The sequence below is a fragment of the Paramisgurnus dabryanus genome, chromosome 19 (assembly GCF_030506205.2).
Source record: "Paramisgurnus dabryanus chromosome 19, PD_genome_1.1, whole genome shotgun sequence".
NCBI lineage: Eukaryota > Metazoa > Chordata > Actinopteri > Cypriniformes > Cobitidae > Paramisgurnus > Paramisgurnus dabryanus.
This window is the reverse complement of record NC_133355.1, coordinates 5,414,297-5,433,880: the sequence shown is the minus strand read 5'-3', so window position 1 is coordinate 5,433,880 and position 19,584 is coordinate 5,414,297. Positions and strand designations below refer to the sequence as shown.

The 19,584-nt window shown below is 35.5% G+C and overlaps 2 protein-coding genes across 2 annotated transcripts; one reads left to right on the top strand and one right to left on the bottom strand.

The window, feature by feature from the left end:
- The first annotated feature begins 78 nt into the window (after positions 1–78).
- tpi1a (triosephosphate isomerase 1a) lies at positions 79–4,297 on the top strand. The gene is made up of 7 exons (XM_065286001.1): positions 79–363; positions 993–1,116; positions 1,216–1,300; positions 1,439–1,571; positions 2,384–2,469; positions 2,665–2,752; positions 3,680–4,297. Exons 1-7 carry the CDS (start codon positions 252–254, stop codon positions 3,796–3,798), a joined length of 747 nt encoding a protein of 248 aa, XP_065142073.1. The 5' UTR covers positions 79–251; the 3' UTR covers positions 3,799–4,297.
- Positions 4,298–6,287: 1,990 nt separating this feature from the next.
- eno2 (enolase 2) lies at positions 6,288–19,393 on the bottom strand. The gene is made up of 12 exons (XM_065285979.1): positions 19,252–19,393; positions 17,185–17,270; positions 15,872–15,967; positions 15,711–15,769; positions 13,934–14,003; positions 13,722–13,855; positions 13,347–13,569; positions 12,999–13,196; positions 12,549–12,750; positions 10,267–10,375; positions 10,082–10,140; positions 6,288–8,313 (listed from the first exon to the last, which is right to left on the bottom strand). Exons 2-12 carry the CDS (start codon positions 17,267–17,269, stop codon positions 8,244–8,246), a joined length of 1,305 nt encoding a protein of 434 aa, XP_065142051.1. The 5' UTR covers position 17,270; positions 19,252–19,393; the 3' UTR covers positions 6,288–8,243.
- Between the last annotated feature and the right edge of the window lie 191 nt (positions 19,394–19,584).

Sequence of the window (19,584 nt, the reverse complement as noted above, 5' to 3'; positions counted from 1 at the left end):
CTTATGAATATTACTTAAATACATTACTTAACTTCCAATGATGAAGACCTGCCTCATGAATATTAATTAGTCCATAGAACGATCTTTGCCAAACGTCCAATGACAACGGACTTGCTTATGAATATTACAAAATCATCCGTAATCAAAGTAGGATTTAAAATCGCCTGCGGAAGCCATAACAACAACAACAACAGTTGCTGGTGTGTTGTGTTTTATTCGCTCGTGTCGTTAGCCGCTCCCGCAAGAAAAATATGTCTTCAAGAAAATTCTTCGTCGGTGGAAACTGGAAAATGAACGGTGATAAACAGAGCCTGGGCGAGCTGATAATGACCTTGAACACAGCCAGTCTGAACGATGAAGCAGGTAAGCGGCGTTTATAAGCAATATTGTGAGGATTTGTTTATTTGAAACTTTATTTAAGAATGGTGTATTTTATGTCGAAATAACCTGTTTGTCAATCCCTTACTATGTTGCGTTTTGCAAATAATTGAGATGAGAGGTGTTTCATGATGCGCTGCGGCTGCGCATAACGGTCGACGTACCGCGAGAGCGCAGCTTCCATTCGCTCTCGCGATACTGTGAGGTCATACAGCGATTGATCTGCGCAGCGTACGCATAACCTCGAACACGCGTACATTTTGATGTATTGTGGGGTTTCATGTGACTTTAAATGTTGGTCATACGTGGTTTTCATGTATAAACTGTTTCTACATGGAAATAACGTGTTTATGCGTCATCTTTTGACAGCTTAAATATAAAAATAGCCACATATTCTGAGAAAAAAATTACAATTCAGTCATATATTATTCTTATGTTTTTCTAAAACGATGAGTTTCATTAGCACATTGATCATAAATAAGGATTTTAGCATGATGTCATACAATTTTTATAGATATTTTCCGTATAATATAATAAAGCTCATGTCTTATAGATTTAATGGGGACTTGGAAGTGTATAATCTCCATCCTAATGTTTTTTTTTCATATCTTTAGAGGTGGTTTGTGGAGCTCCCTCCATCTATCTTGATTATGCAAGATCTAAGCTGGACCAAAGGATCGGTGTGGCTGCCCAGAACTGCTATAAGGTTCCCAAAGGAGCCTTTACTGGGGAGATCAGGTACTTCGATTTATATGGCCTGTATATTTTGTCATTTTTATGAGGTATCGCATATCACTGCTAAAATGTCTGTCTCATCTCAATTTTTCTTCGTTTTAGTCCGGCAATGATTAAAGACTGCGGCATCGACTGGGTGATTTTAGGGCATTCTGAAAGACGTCACGTTTTTGGGGAGAGCGATGAGGTTCGAAAGAGACCTCTTTTTTTTGTAGGATGACATTTAGGCAGCGTTTCATATTTCTGTTTACTAGGTTGACAACCTGATTGCGTTTAGCTGTGCCCTGTTTTCCTCTGATTGGATATGCTGTGATCACAATTGCAGCTGATTGGTCAGAAGGTGGCCCACTGCCTGGAGAGCGATTTGGGCGTGATCGCCTGCATCGGGGAGAAACTGGAGGAGAGAGAGGCAGGAACCACAGAGGACGTAGTGTTTGCCCAGACCAAAGTCATTGCAGGTTATTACGAAACACAGCTTGTATAATAACAATGGTGGATTTTTTTTATTTAAAGATGTTGATCTTTTAAACAGAATAGAAAATGTGAAGCCTTTTTCATTATTACACTGCAAAAAATGATTTTCAAGAAAAAAAATTGCTTAGTGTTTTTGTCTTGTTTTCAGTAAAAATATCTAATTTTTTAAATTCAGATGCTTTTTCTTGATGAGTAAAACTACCCAAGAAAATAAGTCTAGTTTTTAGACCAAAAATATCAAATTTAAGTGATTTTGTGCATAAAACAAGCAAAAGAATCTGCCAATGGCATCTTAATTTAAGAATTTTTAGATATTTTTACTGAAAACAAGACAAAAATACTAAGATTTTTTTTCTTGAAAATAATTTTTTGCAGTGTAAGGGATAGTTCACCCACACATGGATCATTTTAAAGCTTTAAGAGTTTTCTGGTACTGGGATCTCAGTCACCATCCACTCCCATAGTAACTAGAAAACCCAAAACAACACTTTTTAAAGACACTGGGGTTAAAACAACACTGGGGTTAAAACAACACGTGGGTCAGTAAATGATGTCAATGGTTTTTTTTTGGGGGTGACCTTTCCCTTTGAATGATTTTATTGTACAAAACATGCACATCATCTTCTTCTTATTATTATTATTATTATTATTATTATTATTATTATTATTATTATTATTATTATTATTATTATTATTATTATTAAGGCTTCACATTTTCAAACGACACCTAATGAGTGTAGTTAAAATTTTGGGTGAACAAACCCTTTAAGGCTAAATCCTATAATTTTTTTTATAGATAATGTGAAAGACTGGACTCATGTAGTTCTAGCGTATGAACCGGTGTGGGCCATTGGCACTGGGAAAACCGCCTCACCTGAACAGGTCATTTATTTTTTTATTTTTTTTAAATACTGCCTTGATATCATGTTTCATTTTGTCTCCATTTTATATTTTATACATACATTCATACATACATGCATACATACCACAATCTGAATTGTTTCTTGAACTAATTCTGTATGAGAACCAAATCAATGGTTTATTTGAAGTATCTGTGTTGAAATCTGGCTGCTGTAGGCTCAAGAGGTGCATGAAAAGCTAAGGGGATGGCTGAAAACCAACGTGTCAGATGCAGTCGCTGACTCCGTGCGTATTATTTATGGAGGTGAGTCTCTTTGTGTCTATCCGTTAAGCATTAAATAGGTTATAGATACAGGCCTTAATAAAATTTAAAGGATTAGTTCATTTTCTTTAAAAAAATCCAGATAATTTACTTGCCACCATGTCATCCAAAATGTTGATGTCTTTCTTTGTTCAGTTGAGAAGAAATTGTGTTTTTTGAGGAAAACATTCCAGGATTTTTCTCATTTTAATGGACTTTAATGGACCCCAACACTTAACAGTTTTAATGCAGTTTAAAATTGAAGTTTCAAAGGACTCTAAATGATCTCAAACGATGCATAAGGGTCTTATCTAGCATTTTTGGCAAGAAAAATAAAAAAATGCAACCACAGCTTCTCGACTTTAAGAGGTCACGGATGATGTATGCGAAACTACGCCCCAGTGTTTACAAGTGTGGAGAAAGAGGACCGTTCCGACGTTGTTGTATGTCGAATGATGTTAATTAATGTCTTTGTGTCAGTTTATTGTTTAAAATGGTCCGCAAATGTGTGTTTCACATATGTAACACGTGACCTTTCCACATCATTATGCAATTACGTGAGGTCACGCTGGCGCATGACTGGAGAAAGACGAGAAGTTGTGGTTTAAAAGTGCATATTTTTTATTTTTCTTGCCAAAATTGACAATCATTTCGCTAGATAAGACCCTTATGCCTCGTTTGGGATCGAGTCATTTTGAAACCGCAATTTTAAACTGCATTAAAAGTGTTGGGGTCCATTTAAAATGAGAAAAATCCTGGAATGTTTTCCTCAAAAAACATAATTTCTTCTAAACTGAACAAAGACATCAACATGTTGGATGACATGGTGGTGAGTAAATTATCTGGATTTTTTTTTTAAGAAGAATGACTAATCATTTAACTCTCTTTAATCCATTAAATGCTTTTCTTCATTTTCTTGTTATTTTCTAGGCTCTGTTACTGCAGCCAACTGCAAAGAGCTTGCAGGCCAGGCCGATGTTGATGGCTTTCTGGTGGGAGGAGCTTCTCTTAAGCCTGAGTTTGTTGATATTATAAATGCCCGCTCATAGAGATGCTCAACCGTTTTGACGGTCAAAACCAAAAATCAGTATATAACAGCTTATTGTCATTGTAGCAGGTCTGCAAGCACTAGCTTTGACATTTAAACCAGGTTAACTTCAATAGTGTTTAACTGTTACTCGCGTTCTTGTCACATTTTAGGGTCATTGGACTGGAATGTTAGCATCCTTTTGCATTTAACTTAATGTCTCATAATTGTTGGGACACAATTGTTACATGTTAGCTGCTGCACTTGAACAAATCTCTGTGTGTTGTCTTATGTGCTCACACACCACACTACTTGAACTCTATGTACTGTATTGATAATTGCACAAGACCAGCATTGAATGTTGCACATGGTTTGTGTTAATTTAAGACCTAATCCTCTGTAGTAATTACTACATGAATAACCTTTTTGTCCTCTTATTGTTTACTTTCCTGCTTTGTCTGTAATTCTTTCTGTGTGTCCTACCGGAATAAATGGAGTACATGCTTGCAGTGAAGTTTAAATGGCTCGATGGTTTTTGCATTTTTGTCCATTTTATTAAAGATGTGCATCTGTATAACCAAAAACCTATAAGCATTGATTGTTTATACATGTAAAAAGTATTAGGGTTTATGAAGTGACCCTAAAAATGCATTAACATACCATGCACAATTTATATCGAATGCATTCTTTTATATTACAAAATAGGATTGCATTACATTGATTAAAGATGCGATATGTGATAACTTACTAAAAATTTGATGTGCGATATGATAATGCTTATGTTTGTAAAGTTTATATATCTCTGCTATCTGCATCAACCTAAAACTTTGACTATACATAAATTGTTGAAGTATTAAAAACATTAGATTATTGCAAAGCCATTATAGCATACACTGCAAAAAATGATTTAAGGAAAAAAAATCTTGGTATTTGTTTTCAGTAAAAATATCAAAAAATTCTTAATTTAAGATGATTTTTTTTCTTTATGAGCACCACGACTTGAGAAAATAAGTCTAGTTTTTGGACCAAAAATATCAAATGTAAGTGATTTTTTTGCATAAAACAATAAAAAAACAAAAAAAATCTACTAATGGGGTAAGCAAAAAATCTTGAATTTTTTTTTAAACCCTAAATTCAAGAAAAAATTGCTTACCCCACTGGCAGATTTTTTTTTGATTGTTTTATGCACAAAATCACTTAAATTTGATATTTTTGGTCCAAAACTAGACTTATTTTCTTGGGTGGTTTTGCTCCTCAAGATAATATATCTTAATTTAAGAATTTTTTTATTTTTATACTGAAAACAAGAGAAAAAAATTTAAGAGTCATTTTTTTTCTGGTATATCTTGCTTACCTATTTTCGGCCTCTTTAAGGTTGACATGAAATTGTGTTTACAACCTATACTATTTTGGTAAAGTAATGTTTTTTTTTTAGAGGAACTGAACAATCAATAACACAATAAAATTATGAATAAATTAAACAGGATATTTATGTAAGAACGATTCGCAAATAAGACCTATGGTGACCAGATTTGGGCCCTGTCCCAAATGGCGCACTTCACTTTGTGGCCTTAAATTGTGAATGCTCGCTTGAGTCCGTAGTAGGGTGTCACATCTGTCATTTTTGGGCTCCGAATTGTGCTCATCAGCACCCCCTTTGCACCCTTGATGCCTTATTCAGCAAAGCCCCACTGCTGCAGGCTTCACGCACTTTACCATCCCACAAGTCCTTGCAAAAGAGAAATCAGACATCGGATGGGAGGAGTTCACACAACCTCTCTTCCTATTTCCGGTGTGATGCTCCAGTCTGTCTCAAAATGCGACTCTGGTGTGGACTCTTGTAAAGGGTCCCTAAAGTCTGCACTACATGCACTTAAAGGATGTGTTAATTTTTTTACACATCTTTGTGCTTTAAGATTTTAACAAATTATGTGTAATTTTAACACAGTTGTATTAAAAGTAACACAAAATGTGTTGCTTCAAGTCCGGAGTGTGCCATTTTGGGACAGGGCCATGAAGACGTAAACCCTCCCTGGTGAAAAAGAAGTACGCTACCATAGTGTACCCAAAAGTGCTTAATTTTCGCACACTAATTTTATACTTAATATACAAAAAAATCTTCTTCAGTACTTCTTAAGATAACCTTAAGAACATTTAAAGCCTACTTCTCATATGAACAAATAAAAAAAATATTTAGGTACAACTTGAGTTTAAGTTTGATACAATTGCTAACTAAATATTTTTTTAATACAATGAATAAAATGAATTTTTAATCTTAAAGATGAATTTTTAGGACATTAAGTACAAAATTAATGCATGAAAATACAACACTTTAAGTACATGATTATGGAAGTGTACTACTTTTCACCTAGGCTTTTAAAACACTTAACTGTTGTATCTTAATGCATGATATTAAGCATTTCACTTTAAAAAAGAGGAAAATGAAGAAAAGCCATTTAAATGTCTTCGTCTGCTTGTAAAGAATAGAAGAAAACCCACTCATACGCTTGAAAGGGTGACGAAAGTAATGACAGCTTTAATTCCATAACATTACTTTACGACAGGCTTGTCAGTTATTTATTTTTTCCATCTTGTTGCATTTTCATCACAAAGATCGCACAAATAGATAAAATGATGAGTGGGCAGGGGGGAGATTTCAGGCAATGGGGCACAAGCCAAGTCAACCACAAGAAGGGAAGAGGGATGATGGGGGTGCGGACAGAAAACGATTAGAAAAGAAGCAATACAAGAACGAAGAAGACAGAAGAGGAGTCATCGTGTGCTACACAAATGTTAATGTGTGTGTTTGTGTAAGCTGGTTTGTCAGTCTAGTTCTTAAATGAGATCTGTCATAATGAATAATCTTCAGCGTTTCTTATGAATATATATTTGTGCACCCACAATCTGTCTTATTCTCATTTCGTTTCACAACTGGATGTAGATAATTCATCTTAAAGTTAAGATAATCACATTTAAGAGGAACATCCAAAGTAGAATAAAAACTAAAAGTTACTTTTAAGAGTCATTGCATGAAAATCAGTGCAAAATCTGAACGGTCGTTATTAGATTTATCTTCTGGTTTTTGTTGGTTTATTCCTTCATACTTGTTGTCTGTTAAACATTTAAAAAGCATGTTTATGGATAAAAACATTAATAAGGCCTAATTTATAAAGCATCCGTACGCACAAAACGGGTATTAAAATGTGCGCAAGCACTATTTTATAAAAAATAAACTTGGCATAAATAAGATCATGCATACGCACTTGATTACTGTAATGAGCAACACAGAATGATTATAAACTTTGTTTCTATATACACATTAAGTTTAAATATTCAAGATTCATTAATGTCATATAGACAATACTATCTTATAGATTGTCCGTAGTGCTTTATCTTTTATCCATTTTGTTTGGCCAAATAACAGAAAAACCAGAGTGTCTACAATAAACTTTATGACCTGTAAGATGATGAAAACATAATTTAATCCACTTGGACGTTTATAATGTATGTATTTTATAATGTCCTATGAAGAAACGGCATGCTTAAAAATATTTAAGCATGCCGTTTTCATATTCTGGTCTTATCTGCTAGCCTGTACATCACCGTCTTAATGCCTTATACCCATGCCGTGTCATTATAATGTTTTATTATGGGAAAACACCTACTGTGAAACTTGTGTTTATATTCTGGGCTCATGTACTTGCTTATAGCAGCCTATTATTAGGTCTGTACTGAATTTGGGCTTTTAATATCGCAGTCTTGATGCACTTAGTGTTTTATAGACTAATGCTTTAATTCACTTACTACAATTTAATTACAGACATAACATAAACCTCATCCGCTGACAGACTTGCACTGTGCAATGTGTCTTTCAATATTAATAATCACAGCACAAGTTTTTATCATTTATGTGCTGAAATAAAGTATGCCAAACTGTTACCTTCCATTTTTCAAAAGCAAGATTTTTTGCCTAGTTCTCATGCAATGAACCATAAAAATGACAAGTCTTCTTTTAAATCTATGTACATATATTTCATAATCTTAGTTTACATTTAATATTAAATATCTTTTTTAATTTATATCAAACCTCTTTTTAGACCTTAAAATTAATGCTTCCATAAATTCAAGGTTCTTTTATCCGTCTGATATCTGTATAATGTCATGCATGCATATTCACCCTGTGCACATGGTTTAACATAATTCAGTATCTTTTGTGCATAATGTCAGTCTAAAGAGGATCTCTGTGCATAATATTTGGTCTTTCAAAGCCTGCCCTCAGTTTACTTTTTATGTGCGCGTCTTGGTCATTATTTGTATTTTAAGTCATTATTTGTATATCAGTGCAAACAGTGCTGTTTTAATGCATTCAGGGTTATCTCAGGGGAAGTCGGGTTAGTCAGTCAGTTCAGTGCGGGTGGTCAGTCGTTGTTGTTGTTGTTGTGTGATTTCAGTGTTGTGTTGTCAGTCTCACAGAGCGCTGGGGTTTCTGAAGTTGTGCCCGGCAAATCGAGCCTGATCGCCCAGTTCTTCTTCAATCCTTTAAGGAGAGAGAAAGAGAGAGAGAGAGAGAGAGAGAGAGAGAGAGAGAGAGAGAGCAAGAAGCCTGTAATCAGCCATGGTAATCATGAATAATTATTGGTTCTGTATGTGGCCGTTGCTATTCTTGAGACTGACACTTTATTCAGTACAGCTGCAATTGTGGAAACTGAACATTGAGTTTTAATATATACCTACTTGTATGTGTTGCACATCAAATATTGGGGGGGGGGGCTAAAGCTATTTCATGCATTCTGTCTTATAAACACTGTTTAAGAGTTGGACACTTTATGCTAAACATATGCATAGTGTTAAAAAAGCAAACCTAAGGTTGTATTTAGCATCCCAGGTGAAAAAAAAGTGCACTAAAATACACTTTATTTAAGTACACTTAGTACACTTTTCCACAATATACTAAAAGTGCTCTATTTTCGCACACTAATTTTGAACTTAGTATACTAAAAAGTAGTATTTAGTACTTCTTAAGATGAACTTAATACCATCTTAGTGTACTCAACTGTGCTATTTTGAGACACCATGAAGTTGAACTAAAATGTATTTTTAACATACTAGGTCTGTATTTAAAAAAAATATATTTAATTATAACTTGAACCCACCTTTAAACATTTTTAAATATACTTTAAAGTATACTAATGGTATGTTAAAATAATATTCCAAATGTATTCCCAGGTGAAAAAAGTTCACTAAAATACACTATTTAAGTACACTTTCCACATTATACTAAAAGTGCTCTATTTTCGCACACTAATTTTGAACTTAGTATACTAAAAAGTAGTATTTAATACTTCTTAAGATGAACTTAATACCATCTTAGTGTACTCAACTGTGCTATTTTGAGACACCATGAAGTTGAACTAAAATGTATTTTTAACATACTAGGTCTGTATTTAAAAAAATATATTTCATTATAACTTGAAGTACACTTGAACCCACCTTTAAGCATTTTTAAATATACTTTAAAGTATACTAATGGTATGTTAAAATAATATTCCAAATGTATTCCCAGGTGAAAAAAGTTCACTAAAATACACTATTTAAGTACACTTTCCACATTATACTAAAAGTGCTCTATTTTCGCACACTAATTTTGAACTTAGTATACTAAAAAGTAGTATTTAATACTTCTTAAGATGAACTTAATACCATCTTAGTGTACTCAACTGTGCTATTTTGAGACACCATGAAGTTGAACTAAAATGTATTTTTAACATACTAGGTCTGTATTTAAAAAAATATATTTCATTATAACTTGAAGTACACTTGAACCCACCTTTAAGCATTTTTAAATATACTTTAAAGTATACTAATGGTATGTTAAAATAATATTCCAAATGTATTCCCAGGTGAAACAAGTTCACTAAAATACACTATTTAAGTACACTTTCCACATTATACTAAAAGTGCTCTATTTTCACACACTAATTTTGAACTTAGTATACTAAAAAGTAGTATTAAGTACTTTTTAAGATGAACTTAAAACCATCTTAGTGTACTCAACTGTGCTTTTTTGAGACACCATGAAGTTGAACTAAAATGTAATTTTAACATACTAGGTCTGTATTTAAAAAATATCTTTAATTACAACTTGAACCCACCTTTAAACATTTACGAATCTACTTTAAAATATACTAGTAGTATGTTAAAATAATATACCAAATAAAGGGTGTGCATGTATATGCATGGATTTGGGGCATCATAACACTTTTTCATGAATTCCTATAAGTAGTATGTCTGGTTTGCATTCTTGCCTCATAAGTTGGTTGTATTTGGCGAGGCGCTCGGATCTGCAGGGAGCTCCTGTCTTTATCTATAAAAAGGATGAGAGAGGGACAGAGAGAATGAATTTTTTGTGGCATTCGTGATGTAAGATGTTTGACTTTTTAATATCACGGTATCTGATCTTTGTTCATGTAAACAGTAAGAAATGGTGTACCTGTCCAGTGCAAAGCCCCACCACTAGATCAGCAATAAAAGTGTCTTCTGTCTCTCCTGAGCGATGGCTGACCATCACGCCCCATCCGTTGGCCTGGGCCAGTTTACACCTGTCAAATACACAGTCTGAGATAAAGACAGTGTACCTGGACAATGTAGCTAAAGTATGCAAATATAAAAGGTGTTGTTTTTCAACGTGCAACATAGTCCAATTGCTTGCAAAAAAAGTACTCTTTTGGACAAACACTTGGCCACACATAGTATTAATCACATTACAGTTTAATTAACAGCATAATAATTTGAGGTTTAGTTGGATTTTATCTCATTGTGATTTTTTATTAGCAACCCATCATTTGCATACAGTACAGTTAACATATTATTTTGTGTCTGTATGGTGATTTTATTTTGAAAGAATATTTGGGGGATAATTGCAAAAATGTCAATGTGGTGTAACCGGTCTGTGTCAATTGGTGTAACTAGTATTTTTTAAAGGTCACGTTCTTCCTGATACCATTTTTTAAACCCTAGTTAGTGTGTAATGTTGCTATAATACCTGTAAAATTATAAAGCTCAAAGTTCACTGCCAGGCAATATATTTTCTTCAATAGAATTCCTCTTTAAAAGCCTACAACGAACGGCCGGTTGGACTACAGCCCTCTATTTCCTGCTTTAATGACGTCAGTAAAACAGTTCGTTAACTAAACTCCGCCCACATGAATATGTCAGTCACCAACTTTGGCTCAAACAGCCCTGCTAGGCTAAGCTGCTATCGAATCACAGCATACTAAACAAACTACACAATCAGAACTCGTTACGTATTTCTGAAGGAGGGACTTCACATAACAAGGAAGACATCAGCCTGTTTTGAGGACGGTGAAAACAGTGCTAGACAGATAAGTTAATTGTGTGAAAAATACCACGTTTTTTACACGTGAAACATGAACACATGTTATATTGCCCACTATAAACACAATCAAAGCTTAAAAAACACAGACAGAACGAGAGCTTTAAATGAAAATTTAAATTAGTGTTGGGTAAAGATTAATCGCATACAAAATAAAAGTGATTTTTTTGCATAATTATTATGTATATATAAATACACACACATTCATGCATGTATTTAAGAAAAGTTTACATGTGTGTATATATATATATATATATATATATATATTTTTTATATATATATATATATATTCTATATGATATATAAAACATTACATATAAATAAAAAATTCTGAAATGAATATATGTATGTGTGTGTGGTTAAATATACATAATAATTACACACAGTACACACACATAAAAAATCACTTTTATTTTGTATGCGATTAATCGCGATTAATATTTTGCCCAGCAGTAAAAAAAAATGTTGAATAAAATATAATCATCTAGTTTAGTTTAATATAATTTTTTACATATATTTTAACATAATTTGTCAAAGATTATTTAGAAAACAGAGCTGTTTTCAGCATATGTCCGGACAAATATTACAAAAACATTTAGAAATAACTATTAAAATGATATTTTAAGATTATTTTTTTTGTTTGATGTTTAAAGGGGACAGAGAATGAAAAACCATTTTTACATTGTCTTTGTTGAATAATGGTAGTCTAGCCGCATTCACGAACATACAAAAAGTGCTAGACATGCTAAACATCTCAGTCTCATAGAAATTCCTCTTTTAGAAATGTCAGCCAGAAAACGGCCCAATCTGAAAAACTGATGCTTATGACATCACAGGCATCTCACTGCCCCTCCACTTTAAAATAATTGGCTACATTTTTTGAGTGGCAGCAAAGTCAGCCAATCAGTAATGAGATTGCAAGTTAAGCCAGTAGAGGGAGCCAAATAGGTGCAAAACCACTTGTTTAAAATCCCCCACCCTAATAGAGCTATCTGAGAGAGGTTTTTAGGAAGCTTCTAAGGCATTACAGACCCAAACAAAAAAATGTTTGTCTACATGTCACATCACAGAACAAGGATAAATACCCTGTTCAATCATTCTATGTCACCTTTAAGCTTACATCCCATAAAGGTGGATAAAATATTTAATATTTCTCATTTTTTGGAGCAGTTGGCGGTTACACCATTTGACATTTTCAGGTCCATTCAATCATAGAAATGGTGCAAATATAATTTTTTCTTGCATAAAATCAACATAAATACACTATGCATGATGCATGCTTTTAAATCAAGTTTTTTTTTAAAGATTTTCGAAATTCTCATTTTGACAAACCGTTTTTGTCACTGACCCATATACGTGTTTTTGCCATTGGTACTCACGCCTGGATAGCCTCTGTGACAGAGCCGATCTGGTTGACCTTCAGCAGTAGGCAGTTACAGGCACGGTCTTCTGCAGCCTTCTCTATCCTTTTCGGATTTGTCACGGTCAGGTCGTCTCCAACAATCTGGATCCCCATGGACCCTGTCATGTTAGTCCAAGCGGGCCAGTCGTCCTGGTCAAATGGGTCCTCAATGGACACCACTGTCAATTAAAGTAAAACAACAAAAAATACAAATATGTAGATTTTAGGTTTTTTTTTACAACATAAACTCTTTATTCACTACAAAAAACCTTAAGTGCAACCAAAATGTTCTGTTGATGTTAAAGGTTCTTTATGAAACCATACAGCCAATGGTTCTACTATGGCATCATATTTTTAAGATTGATTAAAAAAATCCCTAGAGATGACTATTATGTGTAACTTAACTATTCTTACAAGCACAGTTTACCTGGATAGTCGTTGACAAACGTCTGGTAGATTTCTAAAAGCTCATCTGCACTAATGTGTCTGCTGGGATCTGGGGGCGACTTAAAGTCAAGGTCGTACTTTCCATCACGGTAGAACTCGGAGGCAGCCACGTCCATACCGATCACGACTTTATCTGTGAAACCCGCTTTTTCAATGGCCGTCTTAATCAACTCCAACGCTGCGGGGGAGAAACAGATAGGCCCATAAAACACAGCAATGGATGAATGGGATAATTACGTTGCAACTGCATACCACGCCATCGGACAATGTGATAAAGCTTTTAGAGCAGGCTCGGATTGCAATCATTATCACCCACGCATAAACCCACCTTCACTGTTTTCCAGGATGTTTGGAGCGAAACCTCCCTCGTCACCAACGTTGGTGGCATCTTGGCCGTATTTCTCTTTAATGACACCCTTCAGCGTCTGATACAGCTCGGCTCCGACACGCAGCGCGTCACGGAACGACTCCGCCCCTACAGGGAGTACCATGAACTCTTGCATCGCAAGTTTGTTTCCAGCATGGGAGCCTCCATTAATAACATTAAAAGCCTGAAGTGACAGACAAATGGATATGCACTTAGTCAATTTTCATATTTACTTTATAGACGCTCGAAAGAAAATAACTACAGGTCTGATTTATAACGACATAAATCACATGAATAGACTTGTGGTGCTAAAAAATGAATGATATATAGTCTTACTGGAACGGGCAGCACCAGTTCTGTGTTTCCTGCCAAATCAGCAATGTGGCGGTACAGGGGGACGCCTTTCTCTGCGGCACCGGCTTTGCAGATGGCAAGAGACACTCCCAGAATGGCATTAGCACCAAACTGGGCTATAAGCATGATGGACAGATAAAATAAGTTACGATAAAATAGTTACTTTTAACCGATTAAGTGGAAGTATAACTCACATTTGTTCTCCGTCCCGTCCATTTCAATCATGAGGTTGTCCAGTTTCTCTTGCTCCACCACATCGATCCCCTAAAGTTTACAGCATGAAGACAAAACTCCCCGGGTTAATAAAATATAAAACGGTCGTTTTCATTATGATTAGCCCTGCTGCTGTGAAAGTCATCTGGTTACGCACACATACAAAGCTAATAACTTCGCATAATTTGTCTTTACGCTTCACATTGTGGACATGGGAGAAGTTTAACGTTTGAGATTCTTTGGTGATCATATGAAAAGGAGAAATGAAAATGAAAATTAAGACCTGAATAACAGGAGACTTTGTGTCTCGGCCTTTTGTTGATTTGTAGCAGTGGGACCTGTTTTAAAAATCTCCTGTTACACGTGAATGGGTAAAAAAATGAAAAGAAAAAGTATTCAATAAAATGAAAGTGCAGGAGTGGGATCTGATTCTGATCCCATCTGATCGGAATCTGATCTGTAAAACAAACAAACAAACAAACAAATAACAAATAATTAAATTAACAAATGCTTAGGATTAAGTCGTGAAAAGTTCAGTTTAAAAGATATTGGGAAAGTGGTGGACAAACATCCGGGGGGAAACTTGCATGGAATGAATAAAATAAAAAGACATTTGCCCAGGGTTTCAAAAAACATGATGTAAATCATCATAAATAATGCTTTGAATAATTAACTTAATAATTAACAAATAATGTTGAAGGTAAAAGTTCATACATATGCATATGTATCATGTATTATACTGTGAGACTGGAAGGTGAACTGATCACTATTATGAAAATAACATATTTGATTCTTTCTCATGTTTATAAAATTTGTATTCTTCACAGTAAAAGTGATACTCCAGTCAAATATCAAAATGATCCCAGGATTTTTGGAGTTATTTTAGTAAATTTCCTTGCTTTTCTTATAAGGGAAGAAAACAGGGATTAGGGAACAACTTCTGACTTTAAAGCGCAAAAATGCATTCATCCTTCACAGAAGGGACACTCCACTTTTTTTGAAAACATTATCATTTTCCAGCTCCCCTAGAGTTAAACATTAGATTTTTACAGTTTTGGAATCCATTCAGCTGATCTCCGGGTCTGGCGGTACCACTTTTAGCATAGCTTAGCATAATCAATTGAATCTGATTAGACCATTAGCATTGCGCTAAAAATAACCAAAGAGTTTTGATATTTTTCCTATTGAAAACATGACTCTTCTGTAGTTACATCGTTTACTAAGATTCACGGAAAATTAAAAGTTGTGATTTTCTAGGCCGATATGGCTAGGAACTATACTCTCATTCTGGCATAATAATCAAGGACTTTGCCGCCGTAACATGGCTGCAGCAGGCGCAATGATATTACGCAGCAGCGAAAATAGTCCCCTTAGTATCTTTCAATCAGGGGACTATTTTCCGGCACTACGTAATATCATTCAGTCAGAAGTTGTTCCCAAATCTCTGTTTCTAACTAAAGCTTGCTTAGAGGAACAAGGACTAAAATAACTAAAATATTGTTTGCTCGTCTGAAATGGACGTGTATCTCAGATTGCTTGAAGGTGAGTAAATCATGGGTTAATTTTGATATTTGGCTGGAGTAAATCCCAGGAATTTATTAAGTATTAACTGTAAAGGATTTGTGAATTTATCAGAAATTTTGATTCCACTTAATCCCATGAAGATATATTAGCAAACTGTTTTCCATTGTCTCCCTGTAAAAGTAATCAGTCTTCTATAATGTAAGGTTTATTAAATAAAACTGATTTTTCACTCACAGATGCAATGATGGCTGGTCCAAGAGTATCATTTATGTGACCGACAGCCTTTAGTACACCTTCAGACAAAACACAACAGTTCAGAATACAATTCAAATAGCAAAACTTTTATTCCTATGAAAGAAGGATCTAGTTTGATCTCAAATCTTATGGATACTTGCCTTTGCCTTTGTAGCGGCTTTTGTCTCCATCTCTAAGTTCAAGAGCCTCATAGATGCCTGTAGATGCTCCACTGGGCACTGCAGCTCTGAACAGACCTAACATAAACATTGCTGTTAAAACCTGCCATCCAATTTAAAGGGACACTCCACTTTTTTTATTTTCCAGCTCCCCTAGAGTTAAACATTTGATTTGGAATCCATTCAGCCGATCTCTGGGTCTGTCGCGTGCACTTTTAGCATAGCTTAGCATAATCCATTGAATCTGATTAGACCATTAGAATTGCACTCAAAAATAACCGAAAAGTTTCGATATTTTTCCTATTTAAAACTTTTCTGTAGTTACATCGTGTACTAAGACCGACAGAAAATATAAAAATGCACTTTTCTGCAATGGCTAGGGACTATACTCTCATTCTGGCATAATAATCAAGGATTTTGCTGCCATAACATGGCTGTAGCAGGCGTAGTGATATTAGGCAGTAGCCGAAAGTAGTCCCCTTAGTAACTTCCAATAGCAGGGGACTATTTTCGGGCACTACGTAATATCACTATGCCTGCTGCAGCCATGTTACGCAGCAAAGTCTTTGATTATTACGCTGGAATGAGAGTATAGTCCCTAGCCAGATCTGCCAAAAAAATGTCAACTTTAAATTTTCTGTCGGTCTTAGTACACAATGTAACTAAAGAAGAGTCAAATTTTAAATAGGAAAAATATTGAAACTATTTGGTTATTTTTGAGCGCGATGCTAATGGTCTAATTAGATTCAATGGATTGTGCTAAGCTATGCTAAAAGTGCTAGCGCCAGACCCGGAGATCAGCTGAATGGATTCCAAAACGGTAAAAATAAAATGTTTAACTCTAGGGGAGCTGGAAAATGAGCATATTTTCAAAAAAAGTGGAGTGTCCCTTTAAGTGAAAGAATTTTTTTACTGATCAAAGCACAGCGAATTCATAGTTTACTCATCCATCTAGTCACTATATCTTTATTTAAAAAAAGTTTTAACCTACAACTGGCACTTTCTAGATTTCAATAAACACATTTGGATGGATTCAGTGGTTAATATGGATATCTATCCAAAAGATCAATAAACTTGGTAGCTAACCCAAGTATTCATTTACACACTTGGCAGATGCTTTTATCCAGAGTGTCTTAAAGTGCATTCAAGCTATACATTTTATCATCATGTGTGTTCCCTTGGAAAGAAACCCCATGACCTTTACACTTTCAATGCAATGCTCTACCAACCTAGCTACATGATAATTCATAATCCAGTCTAAAATGCATTTCATGTTAAAAACCAATTTAATTTACCTTTATCAGTTCTCAGGTCCACTTCCACTGTAGGGTTTCCCCGAGAGTCCAGGATTTCCCTGGCAACGATGCTCACAATAGACATGCTAAAAGGTAGATTAGGAAAGAGAAAGTGAATGAGCAAAATATCCCCAATCTGTTGTTATTGACATGGTACACCTTATAGAAAGTGATTTTTACCCCGGGTCATGGCACCACTTTACTTGATCTTACATAAATACAAGACAATATTCTAAAACTAATGCAACACAATTTTAAGCCAGTCTGTAGAGATTAAAGACAATCATCCAACATGCTAAATGCCTTTGACTCTTTCTCATAACTTATATCCAATAAAGCATTCATGTATTGTAAAAATGTACAGAGAAGTGCAATATAATCATGATTGCATTGGAATATACAATAAGCCTTGATTCTGCTATTGTGTGATTTTTCTTTTATCCAAAACGTGTTACAGTGAATTCAAGCTATACAGTTCATCAGTATGTGTGTTCCCTGGGAATTAAACCCTATGACTTTTGTGGTGCTAATGCAATTATCCACCAATTGAACTACATAAACACCTTTTGGAGTCCGAAAGTCTGCGCTTCTGATTTAGTGCAATAATTTAATTACAAATGGTATCATCAGCAAAGCAATTTAAAAAGTGTAGTACTTTTTGTGCTGTAATGAAAGCACGCACCGGACCTGGCATGGACTCCACGAATTGTGTAAAACCTACTGATCTGTGATGTCACAGCATGATTTGAGAAGGTTCCAAGAAGCGTGTTTTGTGCTTCAATGGAAGCAAGGGAATCTGACCTTGTACCATGGGTTTGACAGGGTCAATGTCACACATTTGCTCTGTAAATGTGTGTCCTAGCAATTGTGCCGACTTTTAGATTCTTTAAAAATTGTAAACCTTTCCAGGTTTAAATTCAAATACTAAATTGCTAATTAAATTTTGCAAAATCATGAAAAGGTTGTGTTTCATCTTACATTGACTCAACATTAAAGCCTTAAACTCTGATGGAGTTTAAACACATCCATCAAAAGTAGCAAATCAATCTCATGGCCTTTCAAACTAGAAGTGATTTTCTGGAACATTCAGTTCTGCCCTTATTACCAATGAGAAATACAGCCAGAGCACTCAGTCCGAGATGTTATGTTGCCACACCACTCATGGCCAATAAAAATTTAAAAAAATGCATTGAAAATACGCTACAACCAAAAAGGGCACACAGTCACCATCTCCTAGACCTGCAAAGACCACCAGCATTTTGACTAAGGAGTAGGTGCATCATTTGTAATTAAACATGCCTGCAGGTATGGGAGTCAAACCGGCTTATTGTGGTTCTGATTCTGATCATTAATCTAAATCTGGATGGTCATTTATGCCGTGCCAGTTTGGTACTGCAGCACGGTGCTGTCAGCAAAAACAGAAAGAGTGAGAGACATACAATAAGAGAGGGAGAGGGAAAGAGAGAGAGATGGTGGGGGATCAGGGGAGGGGTGGGGTGGATAGCGCAGAAAGTGGCGTGATGGGGCAAGAAAAAGCTAAATAATTGAACATCCCCCTGGCAAAATAAAGAAAAGCTTTCTGAGATGGAAGCACAGAGGAAGATGGAGAAATGGATGCAGGCGAGCTAAAGGACTTGAAATGAGAACAGATTGGTCACACACTGATACACACATACATGTAAACATACAATAACACATATATATCTAGTGGCCAACCATTAATATCGCGCTCAGGTGAAGAAACACTGGTACCCAAATTCGCATCCAATTACGCACAGCATCCCGACCTAATGTCAGAGGCAACCTGACACTTTACCCAGGAGACTGCAGAGATGTGTCCACTCACCACTCACTGCAGTCTTGTTGTATTTTAATTTGCAAGATTCACAAACCCAAAACTAAATGTGCCCAAACAGACTAACCTACGTGCCACTGCAGTCTATATCATGTAGCATTATTTATAAGCATGCCAAGTCATCTTAATGCGCTCTCAGCATTTGCAGTAATGATGCAAGGGACACATGCGCCAAAAACAGGTGCAAAAATACAGAGAATAAAGAGTTTTACCTGCCGTCAGTGCGTGTAGCCTTGAGAGAGGCAAGATGGAAAGTGTTGAACTGCGGAAGAGAGACCGAGAGAGAGAGAGGAGGGGGAGAGAGAAAAAACAGAGCGAGGGTGGGTGGAAATGAGAATGAGAGGAAGATGAGAGGAGAAAAGGAGGGGGGTGCTTGTGATGACAGAAGGGGGAGGGGATGAAGAGATGAGTCAGAGAAAGATGTTGAGAATTAAAGAGGAGACAGAGGAGAGAGAGCGAGAGCGCGAGAAAGGGATGAAAGGGTGAGAAAGGCGACTGATTAATAAGGAGGGAGTCAGCAAGAGGAGAGGAGTCAACAACCACAG